Source organism: Phalacrocorax aristotelis, chromosome 18 (genome assembly GCF_949628215.1).
Source record: "Phalacrocorax aristotelis chromosome 18, bGulAri2.1, whole genome shotgun sequence".
Classification (NCBI taxonomy): domain Eukaryota; kingdom Metazoa; phylum Chordata; class Aves; order Suliformes; family Phalacrocoracidae; genus Phalacrocorax; species Phalacrocorax aristotelis.
Genome location: NC_134293.1, coordinates 6,621,527 through 6,641,233, shown reverse-complemented (window position 1 = coordinate 6,641,233; position 19,707 = coordinate 6,621,527). Strand labels below are relative to the sequence as shown.

The 19,707-nt window shown below is 45.5% G+C and overlaps 1 protein-coding gene across 2 annotated transcripts in view; it reads right to left on the bottom strand.

Moving 5' to 3' along the window:
- Positions 1–3,494: 3,494 nt before the first annotated feature.
- Positions 3,495–19,707, bottom strand: part of WSCD1 (WSC domain containing 1) — a 33,616-nt gene continuing 17,403 nt past the window's right edge. For both annotated transcript variants that reach the window (XM_075113051.1, XM_075113052.1), the window contains 5 exons: positions 16,447–16,568; positions 9,858–10,023; positions 8,184–8,348; positions 7,135–7,335; positions 3,495–5,190 (listed from right to left, as the gene is read on the bottom strand). In XM_075113051.1, the coding sequence (XP_074969152.1) occupies positions 4,838–5,190; positions 7,135–7,335; positions 8,184–8,348; positions 9,858–10,023; positions 16,447–16,568 (1,007 nt within the window). In that variant the 3' untranslated portion in view covers positions 3,495–4,837. The remainder of the gene's footprint in view (positions 5,191–7,134; positions 7,336–8,183; positions 8,349–9,857; positions 10,024–16,446; positions 16,569–19,707) is intronic.

Here is a 19,707-nt window from a genome sequence, read left to right as displayed (position 1 = left end):
TTATTGACAAGACGGACGTTGCAGGGTGGTGGGGAGGGCGTCTGCAGATGTTTTGTCCTGTACGTCCCGGCAGTGGCTATTGTGGAAGGAGAGGAGAAAGGCAAAGTGTGAGCAACTTCTTTCTTTAAGAGAAAAGCTGGTTGAACTTGGTGGTGTGGCTGGAGGTTGGCTTTGAGATCTTGAGCCAACAGGAGGGAGGCTGGGATCAGACAGGAGCGGTCAGTGTAACACGAATCCAGATGTGCAGCAAGACAAAATGTAGATGCAATGTAATGGAGAATCTCGATTCCAACTTGTTTATTGTGACAGTTGTTCACTTTGAAAAATTCAAATGTTTAAACTTTTCTTCTTTTCAAATGTAGCATCTCTGCTTTGTTCTAGCTGCCTGCTTATGACTCATCATAGCCTTAACTTCCTGAAGAAAACTGAAAGCTTGAGGGAATTGCGTGCATGTTTCCGTTTCTAATATGCTACTATTGAATATGAAATAAGAAGGAAAATGTGCATGGAGTGAACATCAACATGGCTTTTAATGGCATGATAGCTTTTTTCTTTTCTTGGCTAAAACATCCTGGTTAATTAAACCTCAGCGTGATAAGTGTAGAGCTTAGTGAGTGTAGGAAAACCTGCCTTGCAGGGAAATTGCTTGGGTTTTTTTAGTAGTTTTCTTCATCTACCCCTATGTTCCATTAAAATGGATGCAGGGGGAGAAATAATTCAATGAAACCTAATATTCACCAATCGGCTTCTACAGCGTGACAGTCCCAAATGCAACTTAATTTGACTGATTTTAGTAGATTTAATGCTAGTGTCACTCCCTGACCTGGCACGAAGCAGGGGAGTCTCAGTAAAATTTGGTCCAAAATCTGTACTGGATATAGCAATCTGCTTCAGAGTCTTCTGTCCTCTTGATCCTGGTGATGGGTTTTGGACTCTGACCATGGCTTCACCTGCTCAGATACAGGGAGAGGTTTACCTGGGCAGGTTGCAATGTATGAGGATCTAAAATGTTATCTTACTTTGGGATAGTGTCTATTTAGAGATAACCCGATAGAGTGTCAAGGATGTGCAGTCTCTAAACCAAGTTCTGGGGAAAATGGGACAAATATAGCTACTTGAGTCAAGTTCTATGGGACTTAATCTGCCAGACGTCCTCTATGGTCAGAGGGAGGTGGCCTTCCAGGAGACGAGTGCAGACACAAGCTTTCCTCTCTGACCTGGACAGCAGTAGCTGCACGCGGTGGTTCATTTTTCCTTCTCTGGCATGTCTGACAAGACTGTGTGCACCCAGCGGTGACATAAGTGCAACTTACCTGCTGTTTTTTGTAAGAAATGCATATTTTCATATTCCACGAATGGGTATAATGTCTGTGCAAAATTCGTGCAGTGCAGCATGCCAGCATCAGCATCAGCTGTGCAAACCTACTGCAGTGCTTAGGTCAGCTGTGGTTGAGAGCTTTGTCTTTCCAAATGCTGTTGAATTGCTGACTTACAATACAAGGCTAAAGCAAGACAGATTATTTGCCCTTGAGAGAAGAAACAATTAAGGTCTGTGAGCGCATCTGGAGGCAAATAAGATGGGCTACTTAACCTAAAAGACAATGCTGCCCCCAATCCTCCAAAAAAAAAAATACCCCAAAACAAAAAAAAAACCCCAAAGGGCAGTGTGAACTACATGTATGTTCAGGCTGTTGGTTTGGAGATGGTTCCTAACCATTACAGGAAAAAGATTCTGCAACCCTCTTCCTAGGAGAGTGAGGGGTAAAAATATTGCAAATATTTTAAAGATAGAAGTCAATGTATTTATGTGAATAACTTGCATGCGGCAATGCAGGTGGTAGCAGGGATTGTGTGCAATGGCCCAAGAAGTCCTTGCCTATTCCTACAGTGTTAAATGAACACTTGCAGAATATATAGCAAGCTGATACGTATGTATGTGTGCGTATACGTAGATATGTATAATATACATGAAGTGTGTATATATTTTATATTAGATATAAAGAGGCAGTCCCTGTACCTCATCTATTAAGAACTGGTTATCTACAATTTTTTTTAAATGCGCTGACTTTTGGCATTCACAGAGCTGACGAATACTCACAATTTTTGCCAGTTCTAATTTTAGCCACCTAGAGCCTTCATTACAGGACATGCACGCAATTAAATAGCCTTCTTGAGAGTTTGCAAACTGTCCTTTCTCTCCACACTTACAGGCTTGAAATGATCAAAATAATTTTTTAATGATCCTGTAAAGCTATACCAGGCTAGAAAAGCAATATAATAAAATGTCATTCTCCTAATCTTAAGGTTTTGTGGTGGGCCCAGATTCTGGCCTGTGGTCTATGCGTGTGATTCGGTGAGGCTGAGAGCAACTTCTTTCTGTGAAATAGTTGTGCACCTTGTACAGGCTGGGCTCAAACTCCATGGGGCATGACCCATATCTGTCAACAGCAACTGGTGCCCAAATGGACCTTTGAAGCATTTCAATGCCTTGTTTCAAAAAATCTGCTCTTTACTAAGTCACAGTAAAGATGATGATAGTCCTGTTTTGTGGCATCCTAATTTATCGACTTCATGCATATGTTTTTTATCTGTGTGTTTATATACTCTCTGTGGTGTTTGCTACATCTGTCTAGCAAAATATGGTTTGTTTTTGAGGCTAGTAGGGGACCTGTGGAGACAATATTAAAAACAGACTAATGTGCACAGCAAGGTAGCGGTCCCAGGCAGAGCAAGCCCGGGTGTCTGGCATCTCCTCCCCAGCAGGCGCTCTAATGGCTGTATTTGCACCCTGATTCCCTGGATCCCCAGCCCAGGCTGCCGGGAAGCCCTGCTCCCGCAGGATGCATGCCTGTGTGTGAGCCACGCTCCTGCATAGGAGCCGCACGGTGCCCTGGGAAGGGGTGCACCCTGTGCCGGTGCCGCAGTGTCTGTTGCACACAGCCTTGTGCACGCTGTGCCCTGATGCCTGCCCACCACCCTGCAAGCACGCACAAACGGGCCTACGGCAAGGGCAGGGAAGGCTCCAGCTCACTGAAATCAGGATTTGCGGATTTGAAGGCAATGTACAGTGTACTGCATCTATAGTTTTAGAAATATGACCAGCTTTGCTATTTAAAGCAAGTACTTTTTAAAAATTCCCCCCACTTGCCTTTATCTGGACTTGCAGCATCCTAACTTAGTGGCTTTTCTTCAAGCTGTGCTGCTTGGGTGAACAAAAGGAGACTTTGGCTTTCCTTGTGAACCAACTCAGTTGACCGCAATCCCGCTCTGCTTCCCTGCAGCCCCTGGGGCCTTTGCTTCCAGGGAGGAACTGGGGATTGGAGACAGGGCCACGATACCCCGCAGTGAGGCCCATGCCAGCCGGGTGTCCTGAACACAAAGACCAGCCATGCGAGGAGAGCAAACAGGGAGGCACTCAGGTCAAAATGTGCTCCATGTCCTGTTTTGTTTTGTTTTTTTTTTTTAAAGCACCAATGATACACACGCAGAGGAAGTCCAGCTCCCTTTATATAAACCTCTTGTTTTATTAAAACTAGTATTTTCACTCAAGTTTTTAAGGAATCCTTTATTTGACATGAACAAAAGCATCTTGCAGCAGGGCAGCCCCTTGGGCTGTGCGCTTTAGCCCTCTCCGAGCTGCTCCGGCAACTCCTGCCCATGGGCAGGACCACGAGGCCGGCTGCCCCTGCATCGCACCACGCTCCTTCCGCACAGCACACGTGGCCCAGCGCGGGATGAAACAAACCGCAGGGAACTGCAGTGAGTTAGAAATAAAACACGCATTGCAGCTGGGGTGGCTCCGGAGAGCTGCGATAAGCAGCTTAATGTTTTTCAGGTTGGACTGCCCAGGTCTTCCTCCAGGGATGGGAGGAGAGGTGGGATCTTGTCTGTGCTGGAGCCGGCAGGGCTGGGGCTCATGTCAGTGCTGCCTGGCTGTGGCCACCTCTAGCACCAAGCGCACTCAGTGCAGTGACATTTGGTCCCAGCGTCTCCCAGGACCCACAGTGACTCTTCAGAAACCTGTGCAGAGCCCCTCACATAGGTGGCAGCCCCTCCTCTCCCACCCCTCTTTGCCCCTGGGGCCAGGTCTTGGGTTGGTTTGGGTCTGGTGACACCCAGGCATTTCCACCTCCAGCCATGCTGAATTTCTGCTTTCTCCTACATGTCCCCAGCCATGTACCTCATCATGGGGGGATGCTACGGAGCTCACATGGCCCTGGCCCATGCCTTCCTGCAGGGGAGCCTGGGTACCTCTGCCCAGTATCAGGACTCCTTTGCCCACTGGTGCTTTTCTCCCCCTGCACCTCTGACACTGTTGTGGTAGATGACCTAACCAGCAAATTAAGAAAGCAACTGATTCTCTTAAATGCCCAGATGAAAATTGTTGATCAGTGTTAAGGTGTTTTTTTTGTTCCTTTCCCTTTTTACGTATGTGCATTTCCAACACAGTTGCTGTGAAGGCCCAAGCAGCCCCTGGCAGGTCTGTGATGGCTGTGAGGGCGAGAAGGCAGGATGCCCGCTGCAGAAGCAGGGGTGCTCTGCTGTGAAGTTCTGAGCCACTTGTGCAGGGAGGGGCACACGCAGGTGGACGCTAATAGCCTTTGCCTTGGTTTATAACCCAATTTCCATCCTTCATTACTTGCCTTCTGGAGCATTTAGTGCCCTGAAGAACACCCAAGAGTGGAGAGAATTTGCACTGCTCAGCAGACTCCACAGTATCTTTGCTTTAACTGCTATAAAGCTCTGGTCTTTTTTTTCTTTTTTCTTTTTTTTCCCCTCTTTTTTTTTTTTTTTAGAAAAAAATATTTTTTTAACACAGCAGAGTGTTACCAGGCTATCATCTTGGCACATACTCTCTGGGCAGCCCTGTGAAGTTTCTTCCCCTCAGGGCTTCATCCACTGTCAGGATGTATCTGTTGATAAGATCTTTCATTTCCTGGGTGAATGGCTCAAAATCCTTTTGCTTAGCACCAGACCGCTTGAAATTCCCATCCCTGTTGTTCTCGACGCAGAGCAGTCGGTCCTCTGTCACTGTCATATTCAGAAACTCCACCATTTCCTTCAGCTTGGGGATGAGGCTCTGCTTCAGGTCCTCGTAGTGGATGACGAGCAGGCGCTTCCCGTACTTCAGCCAGTCCAGGACGTGGGAGGCCCACCAGGAGGCATAGCTGTTCACGAAATCAGGCCACTCTAGAGGACCAGAAACCAGGAAAATGACACCATGTTAGACGTGCTGCTTTTCAACAGTTTTCCAAGTCTTACCTTGCGCAGCAAGACTGGAGCTGCTGGGCATGGTCTGATGTCGCTGGATGGGCATGTGCTGGGGGAATGCAGCGTGGCCAGCGGCTGGGGCACAGCAACAGGGCTTTGCAGCTTCTGGCATGGAGACAGATGGTGCTTAAACCTGCTGCCCCCCAGTCACCTGAACCGTGTAGGATTTGTGGCTCTTAACAGGGCTCGGAGGTCATGGAGCTGCCAGGAGGCCCCAGGGGAGGGACAGGGCATGGCAGTGGCCAAGTGAGCAAAGCTGCAACTTTGCATCTTTACTGTGCCGTATCTGTAGGAGCTGAGCTCTCTGCACACCAGCAGCGTGTGCACCAGGCAGGCGGCTCCGTGCAGGGGCTTGGGGAGGGCAGAACGCCCCAGGGGAAGAGTTTGGCTGAAAGGTGGTGAAGGGGTATGAGCAGGGAGGGCAGCGGGTCCCGCTTGGATAGTGCCTTAAGGAGTTCTTTGCTATGTAACTTCAAGAAGCTTCTTTTACTTCTGTGGTTTTCCTACCCTTCTACCTCCATTTCAAGTGTAGACTGAGAAAGAGACAGGTTAATTTTTTAATATATATGTAAACAAATAATATATAGCAATTTTATAGTAATATATTAACTTTTTATTAAGTAAATGCAGCATTAAGGCACTGATCTTGGCTGGGGCCCAAGGTGTTCCTGACTTCCAAATCTGTTGAATAACATATCTTTCTGCAAGCTTACCGGCCTGTTTCTGGGGAGAGTGGGTAAGGAAATAGGATTAATAGGGAAGATTCTTCTGTTTCTGGCACGTGGGAGGGCTTTAAGGTCACTTGCCAGGATCACTGGGACAAAATTTACTGAATTATTTTCCCACTTTTGCCTTGGGCGTTAATGACACCTCAATCTCTATTTACTGTCTGGGATAATTTAATTTTCTGAGGGTCAAGATAGTCTTAGCTAAAGCTTTTGGGCTGGACAAAGAACATTTGTGGCTGAAATGTAACGGTTTGTAGTTTGCAGTACAGGAAAGCCATTCCCTCCAGACTTTTTCCTTTTTCTAAGGGCTATTTTGTCTGTTTTTGAATAGGTTTTGAGCTGTGACTGATGAAAGGTGATACAGGAACCTGGGAAAGAAATATGCTGTGACAGAGGACACTTCCCCTAACCCTCCACATCCACGTGCTGCGTAGTTTGTCAAGCTACAGCTGTAATACCTAAAATATACATGAGGAGAAATGCAAGCCCAATCTCTTCTCTGCTGCAGAGTCTGAAAGCAGCAGTGTGTTCAGTGGGGAAATTGTAGGCACACCATCCAGCTTGCCAGTCAAATGCATGAAGCATGGCAGGCATATTCTGAAGCCTTTTCATGTGGTCAAGGAACACTGACTCTCAAGCCCCCTTATTGCTATTGTCTGTATTTATCTGCAGTGCAGTAGCACCTGTGCAGTGCTGTAAAGTTTCCTTCAGGGAATGTCATGTTCCATTGAATCCTCCAAATCTTAAATTAGATTTCTCACAGTTATTAAATGCTGCAGGGGCAAATTTTCTTCACCTCACATAGCTTGGCAAATGGGCTCTACACAGGGGGGTTGTACCTGGATGTGTTTTCTCTGCCAAACTGTATGATGCCAGCAATATTGCTGAATGCCTGTGGCCGCAACATCGGCGCTGCGCTACCCTCCTCTCTGTGGTGGTGGGTGTATGGCAAGACCACAACCATTCCCAAAGTGCAGGTCTGAGTGCTTTTGGGACTCATGTCCCACTGAATTTATTTGCAGCGCTCGCTCAGGTCCCAGTGCGTTATCCCCTTCCCAGCATGCCGAGAAGACAAGCTACAAACTGCCCAAAGCTGGCCCGGGCACCCCCAGCCCACGCCAGGCCAGTGGGTTACCTTTGCTCTTCCAGTTGCGGTCGGTGGCGTAGCCCAGGTGCCCGGCGTATTTCCTGTTGAACTCTGCCATCAGCGACTTGTACGGGTTCCTTATCAACAGGATCGCCGAGTCAAACATTTCAATCTCTGTCTTGCCGCTTTCATGTGTTTTCACACAGATGGTCCTTCTACTTCTCCAGTGGTCTTTTTCTCCTTTAAAACCTGTTTTGCAAAACAGGATTTTTCACCTGATTATTTGTCTGTGCATTTTCACACTCCAAAATGTTCTCTACAGTGGTGTGAATCTGTTGTGAAAGTACCAGTCAACTAAACCCATCACCCAGGGCCTGGCACCAGGGCTGAATTTTATTCTTGACCTCCCACTGACCTTGCAAGGCTTATTGACTTTATTGGATTTGGAACCATCTTCCTGTGTGCTTCTCCAAGCCTGCTGTAAGGAGGAGCCTGTCCCTGGCTGGAGCCCTGGCCGCTGAGTGGGGCATACGCAGGGAGGCAGGCTTTCCTCCACTGGGAGAACTTTGTCAGCACCTTGCTGCAAAAGGGCTGTTTTTCACAGGTCCAGTGCTTGGCACTTGCTAAATACTGTGCCCCATCAGGATACAGTCCTCCCAGAATAATTAGTAACATTCAAAAAATCCAACCCTTGTGTTTCATGTCATACTGAAGTGTCTCACCCTTGGGGTTTAGTCAACTTTTTTAGTCATCTGGTCTTTTGGACCAGGCTTTTAGATGGGAGCTGCGTGCACACACGTGCACAGCAGCACCGATGCAGACAACACACAGATTTTGCAAATTGAGAGCCTGGCTGTTTGTGAAAGTAGCTGCCTGTCAGGCTTAGCGTGCTGCCGGAGCAGTCCCTGCTGCCGGAGCAGTCCCCGCTGCTGTCTGCACCATGTGAGACTGCTCGTTCCAGGCACGCGTTTGAGTTTTACCGAACGTGCTGACAGTGCCGGCCTTTGCTGGCTCCAAGGAGAAGGGTGCCAGAGAGGGTGAATAAAGCTTTGTGCCTTGGAAGGGCTTTGTGTGTCCCATCCCTCCGGATACAGTACCTTTGTTGTAGAGAGCTCCATCAAAGTAATAGCTTCCTGTGTAGTATCCTGTAGCATGCTCTATCAAATGGCGAGCCCATGTATTCCCAGCCCCAGGAAAGCTCGACAAAGCAACGAACCCTTTGGATTTGGTGGTCAAGAATTTCCTGTCCGTGCAGCGGGTGTCTGTGAGTACAGAAGATATTTTATTGTTAGCACTGTGGCTTTTTAATAATTCCACTGACAGCTCTTGATTACAGGGTTTATTGCTTCTTTCTTCTCTCTCTTACGAATATAGGATATCAATTTAAGTCCAGTTGTGAGTCAGCTACTTCCCAAAATTAATTCAGCCATAAGAGGCCAAAGAGATTATTCTCAGAAGAGGTTTTCGCTGGTTTTGTGTTAGGCAACGCTTTTTTGATAGAGCTGCGGCAAACCATTGTACTTGCCAGCAAGATGTGATAAAAGCCCCTTGATGCCTGTTTGTTAATGGCTATTTGCCTGGCAGGTTGGCTCTTCAATGAAACCCGAAATGTGCCATTACATGTGGAAACTGTGAGTTTTATAACGCAGGAAAACGCCCCCCTACTGAAAGGAGCTGGAGGTCAGTTAAACCTCTAGGCTGGCGTTCCTCTCTGACAGGGCCAAGGCAGTGACAAGCCTGCATTTTGTTAGTCTCTCATGAGGGCTAGACACCTGGTTTCCATACACGCTTTTGTAAATCCTAAGCTTATTTCTTAGTGCGCCAATAAAAGCAAGGATAGGATGACAACCAGTCTTGACCCTCTGTGACAATTCAATGAGAAGCCAGAAAATAAATTAGAAATTACTCTCTCCGTTCTTCAAAGCAACCTCTAGATGAAGCCTTGGCTAGAAAGTGCCAGCACAGTCCAGATGAGGCTGTCTTCTGCTACCACTGATCCACACAGATGTGGAAAGTATTAGCAATTTCATGAAAGCAAGCCTTTTTCTTGATCTTTTCATGTGCTGGTGTCCACAGTTTACCTCTGACTGGGAGATGGAAAAAATAATTAAAAAAAAAAAGGTGTCGGGTTAAAAAAAGGTCAGCACCAATTCAGAAAAGCATGTAATTTGTTTAATTTTAGGCCTGTGAGAAATTTCACTGAACTCAATGCAACTCGTTGCATGGGTAAAGTTGCCAGTGCAACACAAATGCTTTACTGGATTGGAGCCTTACTCTCTGCTTTATTTTCTGGCTTTCAAACATGTAGGCAGATGAATATTTTAGTGGAAGATGGGTAGAACAAAATTAGAGTCTGCAGAGCTGCCTTGGTGGCTGCATAGCATGGGGTCTGGGCGTGCATTTAATGATTGTGGCTGGAATCAGAGTATGGGGTCCTCGGCCCTGGCTGTCCGGGATGCTGCATGGCTTGGGGTCTGCCTTCCCAGGGTCTGCCTTGTCCTCTCCATCTGCAAAATAATTCTGTTTTTCCAGGGTTGGGGGAGGCTGTGCTGCTTAATGAGAGAATGGAAAGCTGCATATTTACAAGTGTGATTGCAAGGGGGGGATTTCTCTAAGGGCTGTTACATAAATTCCTGCCTGTCTTGTGGTACCAACCATTGCGGTTAAGACTGCGGTAAACTCGGTCACTTCTACCCACTGCAGAAGGGGCACAGGGGCTATTTCCAGCAGTGGTGGGTCTGGCCCTGGCACAACAAGGCTGGAGCTCGTACCTTGCACCGGCGTCTGATAGACAAGGCAGTATTTTCCGTCGGCGGTGCTGCTGGCATTGTGCATCCCGTTGCAGAGCAGCCCGTCTGCGCTGTCATGCAGCGAGAAGCGCCCGGTGGGGTAGCCGCAGTAGCACTCCCGCCCTCGGATGACTGCCAAGGGAAACTCCTACGAAAGGGCGAAAATAGATCAGTGCGTAAATGCCGTGGCATCAACAGCCTGTGGGGAATGCTGCTGCTATACAAAGAAAAATAAATCTTCACAAGGCCACTGTCAAGATCAAAGCAGTGTTTGATATATCATGGTAAAGCTCATGCTTCTTATACTACTACTGTCTTTCATACGGCAATTGGTTAAAAATTGGTTTCTAGACACAAGCCTTGTAAAGCTTGAATATTCACAATATTCTGGTTTTTTTTTCATTATTCATACAAATAACTTTATAATATTCCTGCAGCACCTAGTACCTAATTCCACCTGCAAAACATCAGTATGGGAAAAGTTGTTCTTATTTACCCCCCAAAATGAGCATTTTGAGTTGTATCATCTTTTAAACTTCCATTTATATTCCCCCAAACTGAGGAGTCAGATGTTAAAAGGTTTGCCTTATTGAGTTGATTTTACCAGTTTGTGTGGAGGAAACTTGCCCTTAAAGAATTTAAGTGAAGAAGGAAATTTGGACCTGCTAACTGCTGCAATGGTGTTTAAAAATAGAAAGAAAAAAGTCAAACCATAAAAAAAAGTATGTGCCTCAGCCTGACTTCTTCACAGTTTGCAAAAAATGAATGTGCATAGGAGGGCTGCTATAGAATTTGAGAGCTGCTCTGTATATTTTTGGAAAAGCTATTTAGAAATACGATACCCAGTAATTTTTGGTACATCTACTCAGAGGGACTGAGCTGGCGTGAACATGGGGCTGCACCAGGAAAGGCGGGGGCACCTGCGGTGCCTGAGCGCAGCCGTAGCTGTACCCGGTGCCGGGAGTGAGCTAAGGGCATGCACGGCTCTGCCTGCTGGTGCACGCAGGGTTAGCTCAGCTGGCGCCTGAGCTCTGTCTTCAGGCACAGGCGCTTCTTGTTCTATGTTACTTTGCTTCTAGGTAGGAAAACCACGTATAAAATCCAGACTGACCGCTGCAAATGACAGGTATCTCAGCAGGGTGTAAAATATGCAACTACAGGAAAATTATAGGTAGCATTCATTGCAAGGAAACAATTCCCAAGGAAGTTTTCTGCCTGTAAGAAATTTCTTTGCAATGGATTTGATGAAAAGTAATTCAGGTTTTTGTATACAAGTCTTACCCAAAGCAGGCAACAGGCTGCAAAGCAGTGTTGCTGGGTGGCAGACCAGTGAGGCTGGGCTAATACTGATGAGAATTAAGAGAAGTTTGAGGGAATCGTGTCCTAATTATTTGCTGAAGAAATTAGCAGTTTCTTATGTGGTCTATAGGAAAAACACACTCACTACTTTGCTGAATCTGGCCCTATAATTCAGTCTTTTTTCTCTTTACTGGGACGACTGGGGTTGTTTTTCCTTGAGTTTCCAACCCCACCCCCCCCCCCACCCCCCCTGACGGACTGCTCAGCGGCGCAGGGGTGCATCGGCATGCAGAGATGGGCTTGGTGCAGCCACAGAATGGCTGGAGGAAGCTCAGGGGTTATTTGAGCACAGAGCGTTCAGTTCCGCCTATTTCATATCAACACTTTTTGCCTTTTAAAAGTCTTTTGGAGTCTGGGACTGCATGACAGGACTGCTGAGCAGCTTATCTCTCACTCTTCCCCACGTGTTCATCCTCTGATAAGGAGTCAAATACAACACATGTGCCATCTGTGCCCAAACAGCCAACGTTTGCTTAGCGAATGAGATATGACATTGTCAAAAACTATTTACAGATTTGATCCAAGGGCAAAGTAGTTCTGTTTCTGCCTGCAAACAGAAATTTTTCCTTTACAACGAAGCAGTGTTTCTCAGTTTGAGAAATTAAGTGTCCCCGCCATTAAACACAGCCTAGAATAAAAATGTTCCTTGTACCTCATGCCAAGTGGCACCTGCAAGCGATCGACTTTTCTGGGAGGCTGGAGATTTTGTGGAGACCTAAGCAAACGCTTCCCCGGACTTGTGTGTCTGCGGAAGCACGGGTCAATACGGAGCTGTTCTGCAGCCGCCCTGCCTGGGGCTCGGGGCAACGGGGGTGTGAGGTGCCCGGCCCTTCGGGACGCGGGGTGGTCGGGCTGCCCCCCACCTGCGCAGCCATTCCGCCGCTCGGGCAGCGAGTGGTTGGAGGTAAGGGGAGAAAGGGAGCAGGCTTCACAAGGGAAAGTTTCAAAGTTTCAGTGGTGGCAGCACAGACAGGGAAAGCAGCACGAGAGTAGTTCTGGGGATCACACCAGGATCCGCAGCGCCGGCGCAAAGTGCTGTAATCAGCTGGCTGATTATTTGGACTGTGCATCTACCTGACGCGGTGCACAAAGTGATTGCAAAGTAATGTATTCAGTCTTGACTTTCCAACAGTATTTAATCAAAACTACCAGCCATCCACTCTGCTCACCTCTGCGTTTATGTAAGCCCCAAGGCATGGTTATGGCTTTAAGCAACCATGTAGCTGTTAAGTTCAGGGCTAGTCCTTAAGCTGAGCAGGCGTTCAAATCTGCGATGCTTCAGTTAAACACAGGCGGACCACCAGAGAAATCTGCAGGTCTGCAGATAAGCATTTTTCTGGATTGAGCATGCGTTGACAGGCTCAGGTGTCCCATCCTGCAAGCTCTCATTCAGTGAGAGTTGATGTCAGTGGAATGATTTACATAAGAATTAGATGAAGCCTCAACAGGTAGTTTAAGCGCTGTAAGGAAAGTAATTGTTCTCCAGTAACAACACAGATGATGTGATGATACATGATCAACACACATGACAACAATCACTGTTTTTTATTAGATCGTATCCAAATTAAGAATTATGGATAGATTAAAAATACACTTATCTGTTTCTACTCTAATCGCTCTGCTGAATTCCTTTCTTTTCCAACTCCTGTACTATCTCTCCTATCTGATGCAGTTAAAATTTTTCTCTGAATCTACCAAAAAGAATGAGAGATGGGGGGGCTAATCATGGAAGGAGATCTGTCTCCCAAGTAAACACAATGGGTTTGGTTTATTTAAAAGTGGGCGCGTTCATTGTGCAACAAAGCTGGAAGACATTCTTGAAGGTTACATTGAACTGCTTATTCTAAGAGCAAAGAATAAATCCCACAAAGGCAATCACATCCTTGTCTTATGCTGTGATCTGCTGAGGTCAGGGGACAATTCCTCAGTGCACTGTTGCACCCAGTGTGACCTTCATCTGAAATACTCCTCTCTCACTGCTGCCATAAAGCTGTGGCTATCTGTGCCAGCTGAGGTTCTGGCCTACTTACCTTTGTTTTATTGTGTTTTAAAAAATAAAAAATCAAAATGAATGTATGGAAACACTCTGTATGAATTCTACAATGGGATATGGATCAAAATCTAAGGAGTCTTTCGTTTATGGGTAAATAATGGCATGTAGTTGCATCTGGAATCCAAAACAGCAGGTCTGTTTTTGAAATTAGAAGGTTGCTGTATTCTGTATCTTGCAGTATGAAGAAAAGAAAAAGCACTTTAGAGCTAGTAGTGTTCAGGTATGCAAACCTGCTGGCATGGCTTTTGGATGCTTTGAGATACTGGGGTTCTCTCCTCAGCAGTGTTCTCCAGGATTGTGTTCTTATCGTCACCAATGGCATATGGCAGCTGAGTCGTAAAAGGACTGTTTATTTAAAAATACAAACTCAAATGGAGACAGCTCATTTAGTATGCAGGTTGGCTTATAAAAAAGCATATATGAAAATTATGGTTTCTGGCCAAGGGACCTAGCACAGAAACACATTCCTGGATCTGTGTTGTGGTGTGATAATGGGTTGCTATTAAGCCATGTCATCACTCTGTTAATTAAGAAAGAAATTGATAATTAAGGTTTCATCTGAAGTTGTTACCTCAAATTCATATCTCAAATGCTTCCAGGGGCTGGCCCTACCATTTTGTATGCACAAAGCAATTTGCAGGGCTAACAAATGAATATGGTGTGCCTCAATCTGCTTTTCTTCTAAGTCCCAAAGAGCAAAAGACTTATTCATGTGTTTAAGCATCCAACTAGTTCCTTTTAAAAAGCCCACTGGCTTTGTCAGACTACATAGAATTTGGTGGGATAATTCTCTTCAGGAGGGCTGAGTATGTTGCTATCGGCTAGGAAGCTGTCCATCTTATATTTGAAAGGAAAGGAACCAAAGTTGGGGAAAACATTTGTAGTGTCATAACAGGACTTGTCTTGGTATCTAGAGTTAAAGCGCAATCGGTGTGTAACAATTGGACTTGCGGATACACCGTTGCTGCTGCTTAAGTGGAGGGAGACCTTGCCAGTCTGTTTGTAGGAAAATATTCTCTAATAGTCATATTCCAAAATTTTTGGAGACTACTATTTCCCAAAGGGTAGCAATGGTGCCTAGCAGAGCTAAAGTGGGGGTGGGGGAGGATAAGAGAGGGGTTACCTGCACCGTTTTAGGGAAGGAATGAGGGCAGTACCAAACCTTTTCTTCACTTGCTTTCAGTACCTTTTCCTCTTAACATTAACATTTCTGCAGCCCTCTCCATGCCCTCTGTGCAGAATGTCATGCTAATGTGGCACATTTCGGTTGTGGTCCTGTTCCTGACCTTCTCAGTCACCAGTAATTTGAGATGCTTCCACGTTTTGGCTCCATGACCAGAAATCCTTGAAGGAACTACATTTCTGAAAAACCTACATATTTAAAAAAGTCATGTCCCAAAACCAGAATGGCATGACTGTGCTTAAAAACATCAACCACATGTTAGAGCACGTCTGAAAACAACTTCTCCAGATATTTCATACTATTCTCCCAGATAGAGAAACAATAAATAATTGCACTTCTTCAGTAACTATTAATACAATGATGTTACATGTGGGTAAACTGACACAGAAAGATCAAGATACTTTTTTCAACCATTAAACAATAGATTAATGGCAGAACTTGGGAAGAATTGCTCATTAATTCCTGCTTTACTGAGCACTTACATGCATAGAGGGTGTGAGGGTGTGTTTGTATGCATGTCTGTAAGGTACCATACACAGGGTATATGGGTGATTCACTGCAATTCGCTGCACAAAGTTAATTCCGTGATGCATTCTTAAAACACTGATGAGCTGATATAGAGGACATGTTGACTGGGAAAATTTTCCCCACTCTGCCTAGTAATTAAGAAGATTTGTTGTTCATGCCTTAATAGTTTTAATCAATTTTGTGATGTTAGAAGACAAAGTAATTGAAGGTTCTGTTTAGTGTATGAGGCTGAATGTGGCTGCAGGCTAAATCTGACCACACAGTGAACCCTTCTCCGTACAAAAGAAAATAAGCCTCATCGGAATGGGGAGGAAGGGAAGGGAGCCAAACACAGCAACAGCCACTAAAGCAGAGGGTGCCCTGGGCCAAACGTTCCTGCCTGTGAGGATACCTGAGTCTGTCAGAGTCAAACTCCTTCAGTTTTCAAATCTGTGGTCTTACTCTGCGATAAGTGTGGAGGATGAGCCAAGGTGATGCTTCAGGCCAAGAGTGTGCGCAAGGACAACAGATGTTGGTATGTCCTTTCTTGCCTTCTGTCCAAAAGGCAGTAAGCACACAACTGACTTCATTCATTGTTTTCTTCTAGTCTTATGTATCCATGTGAAGTTCTACAATAATTTCATTTTAATTTAGAATAAATTAGATTTGAATTACATAGGTTCCAGTGAAAGTTGTATAAATCTGTCCAGTGTGGAAAGAGACACATTGGTATAAAAGTACCAGGAAAGTCCACCTGATTTCAGTGTGCTTATCTGCTAAAATTTTTCTCTGGCAGGTTTTTTTTTTTATATTTAAGATTGTATCGTGTTCCTAGCGGTGTAAAAATTGTGTGTAGATACCTCAGCATTAAATCCCCATTTGCTATGGCAGTGCCTGCTGCTGCACTGTCAAGGAGCCTGAGGCCACAACACCCACCCTGGAAGCGAGCATGCAGGGCTGCACACATGGAGGGTGCTGGGGATCGCTTCTCCCTGCAGCACCCTCGAGTGGCTCCCTGAGAGCTGAACGGGTACCAGCTCCCGAGGGGGCACTGGAGCCACGTTTTGGGTACTGCCAGCCCACATCCACCCTCCAGCAGCGTGTTTCCCCATGAGCTTCATCCACCCAGGTCTCCCCCGGGGTCAAATATGGCTCTGGGCTCAGATTGAATGTGACACAGAAATGGTATCGATTTTTCTCATGGTTGATACTCGTCACTTGGAATGGCTTTTCTGTGCATTATGTTTAGTGGCATCACTCTGATGGCTTTCCCTCCCACCTTCCCCACTCGAGAGAGCAGTTGGACCAGACAGATGCATCACTGGGTATTTACTCTGATGGGTTTTGTCCTTTAGAAATTCATTTACAAATTCAAAGCTCTAAGGCACTAATCTCTGTTATTCCCTTGGTAGATTAAAATTTAAAATAACAAAAAAGAAGAAAGGATGCGAAATGAGAACTGTTCTTACTTTCTTGGAGCAAAATTCAGAGCACATCTCCACCGTCAAATTGGGCTGTATCAAAGAGGCTGGAAAGGTGTCTGTTAAATTTTCTGGAGCTCTAAAACATCCTCGATAGATAACATTCCTCCCTGCAGGGATATGAAATAGGTTTCTCTTGAGAAAACAATGTCCGTAGTATCCTGCCTCTTTCACAAAGAACAATATTAGGTTCAGAAGATAAAAATAATAAAATAAATTTTATATTCCAAATGCTGTAGAAATAAGAGAAACCACGATATACACTAGAAAAATGTGTACCAAATCTTGTGGTATTGAAAGGAGCACATGCCTTTAGCTTTGTACTAACCACTGAAAGCAGGGCTGCAGCAGAGAGTTTAAATTAAATTCCACCAGTGGAGGGCATTGCTATTGTTCGCAAGTCCAAGTTTTCTTTTGAAGACGTGCTTTCCCCTGAAAGACTTAAAAGCCCTGATAAAAATCTACAAAGCTTCCCATGATCTGCACCGGAAAAGGAAAAGAATTTAAATGAATCCTGAAAGCCCCCACAGGGACCCACCTTCCTGCACATCTGCTCAGTTGCTGAGCTATCCCTCTCCTCTTCCCACTCTTTCTTTTCAGGGCAAGGGAGTTTGCTGGAGCCTTCAAAATCTAAACTAGGCTTCCGTAAGCTGTTCAGGGAGAACAGCTTTCTTCAAGTCTTTAGCATCAGCCTCTGATCTCACCTGCCTCTGTATAAATGCTAGTGAGCTTGGCAGAATTGCTCCATTTTTTGCATCACTGTGATTGAAGTCAGGATTTGGCCCAATTACTTGTTACAAGCAGCAATACAATTTTCCCTCCTGCTTAAGAGAGAAATGTCCCCTGAAAGAACCAAACAAAACCTCAAAGCTCACATGGAAACTCACTGCTCCAAATAAGGCCATGTATTTGCAAGGACGAACTAATGGTAATGAAGAAAATGGCATTGTGTGGGGTTACAAAAAGAAAAAAGTCTGCTTGTTCTATGACACTTTTGTAATTCTTGGGATTTTGTGGGCTCCACAAAGGTGGAAAATGTTTACTTCATTGCCGTGTGCTCTCTATTGACAGAATTTGGCTAGCATGATTCAATAGGGAGAAAGGTAGATTTGGGAATGAGTTGGGTTGTCTGAGTCCAGATCCACACCCAGTGGCTACCTTAATACTCACCAGAACTGATGTGGGAAATGTGTTAGATGACAGGAGAGATGCAGTGCAGTTTTGAAGGAAAAATTTGGTTCTGCATGAATTTCCTGGTAGAAGCGCCCAGATTCTCCAGTGTAAGCCAAGAGCAAAATCTAAGGAGAAGCTGCTTAAAAAATGTTCTAATAACTCTTCAGACCAGTTACTAGAAGCAATGCTGTATCTTTGGGATCACTCAGGAGATGAGAAAATAAAATAACTTGATGCAAGCTGGGGGGAAACAGGAGTCTCCCTGGGACAAGATCACTGCAAGCATGGCACTAAAGGATAAAGGAACAAGTTTTTTGGCTTCTCAGGGTTCTCTTGAAAGACTTCCTACTAAATCTCACACTAGTATTTAATTCCTGAAACAAAATGTTTATGAACATGTTCAGAGTTGTCTCAGCAGGTCAGGAATAAAGCTTGAACTGACCACACCAGCCCTTGGGAGGGAGCAGGGTTTGCAGAGAACCCACAGACCACGCTGGAAATGTGCTGTATTTATGCTGTTTGCCTGCTTTCTGGGGAAGGGTGGCTGAATCCTGCTCCAAGGAAAACAGCACTCTGTGCCACAATGGTCCCCGGGCTGCAAAAGCTGCAGACTGGAGCTTATTTGGATTGACTGGGACATGGGGGCACAAGCCCCACAGCACAGGAGCTGAACAGCACAGGAGTTGTACACCTCATGGCACCCAGGGAGCCAAGGTGGGAACAGAGGGGAGCCGGCAAACCCCATGTCTAGGAAGGTTTAAATAGAGATGCCTCTGGATCTGCTTTGCATAAGGAGGAGCCTTATGCAAGGTCTGTTCTCTATATTACATAGCGTAAATCATGGATGCCATTACAGTTTCAGAGTTACTTTCCAATATACTTGTTCATCGTGATTAATGCTTCTGTTGGTCCCTCAGATAGCTTGTGTCTGTGGGATTCTTCAAACAGTCAAATATCAGGTATTACTAAGGGCAAACAAAATACAAATCTAGCTCCAGGCTAGACTAATTTGGTGACTAATTCATTAATACTTAGGAAAAGGTGGCATTAATTTTTTTCTTCTGAAATATGTATATATATTTTATGCTGAAGATTTAAACAGTGATGCATGTCCCGGGAAACCTGCCAATGTGCCTGTCAGCCTGACACTAGCAATTTAGGTCTGTGTTCCTTTGATATATAATTTATATGTAGCTGGGTGGATTATTGTACAAACCTTGACTTGTCTTTAAGAAGAAATGAAGTAGCATCAATACTGGCTCAGCCTAAGGTCTTGGTGCTTCTTCTCAGCAAATAACATCCGTTGAGGTTGTGTGAGCTTGCCAAAAGTAAAGACTGCTCAGCTGTTTAGATATTATATGTGCTTTGTGTTGGCCCAAAGGTCAACGCAAAACACATATCTCCCATGGCAGCTAATTGAATGACAAGTAGAGTAAGTGTTGTCATCTAAAGATGAAACAAAAACCCCAACCACTGCTAGAACAGAAGTCCTTGGAAGAGCAAAACTCTGTGGTCTCATTTCTCTCACTTAGGAGACAGACTGGTGTGCCTCTCTCTCTGGCCTCTACTTATTCTCCTGCTTCAGTCACACAGCACTTTGTTTAGGATAATTTCTGAGCTTAGGGTGGAATTGATACGAGTGCTTTTCTGCCCTTCCTTTTATGGCACCCACTTCAAGGGCATTTCTTAAACACACGTGGGCTTGTTCCCCCACAATGGATGTGGAAGGGAGTAGTTTTTCAGCTGAAATTCTGCTGTGGTTGCAATCGCTCTGCATTGTATTTTATTTCTTCCCTGGTGACACTAACTTTCTATCTGGCAGCCCAGAGGCAGCTGCACCAGGCACGCCTCGCCACTCCAAGGCAGTGAGCAGCACTGCTCTTTCGGGGAGGGAGCCAGGACCCAGCAGCAAATGGACACCATGCCCCATGGGCATCTTTGGCCTTTGCCGTTTCAAACTCTGGTAACAAACGGAGTGAGATGAGCAGCAAGGGCAGCCCACATGCTCAGACCAGCCATGGCATCTCTCCCTGTGGGGCAAGCGTCACTCCTGGGGAGAGCAGCCTCCTCTCTCCA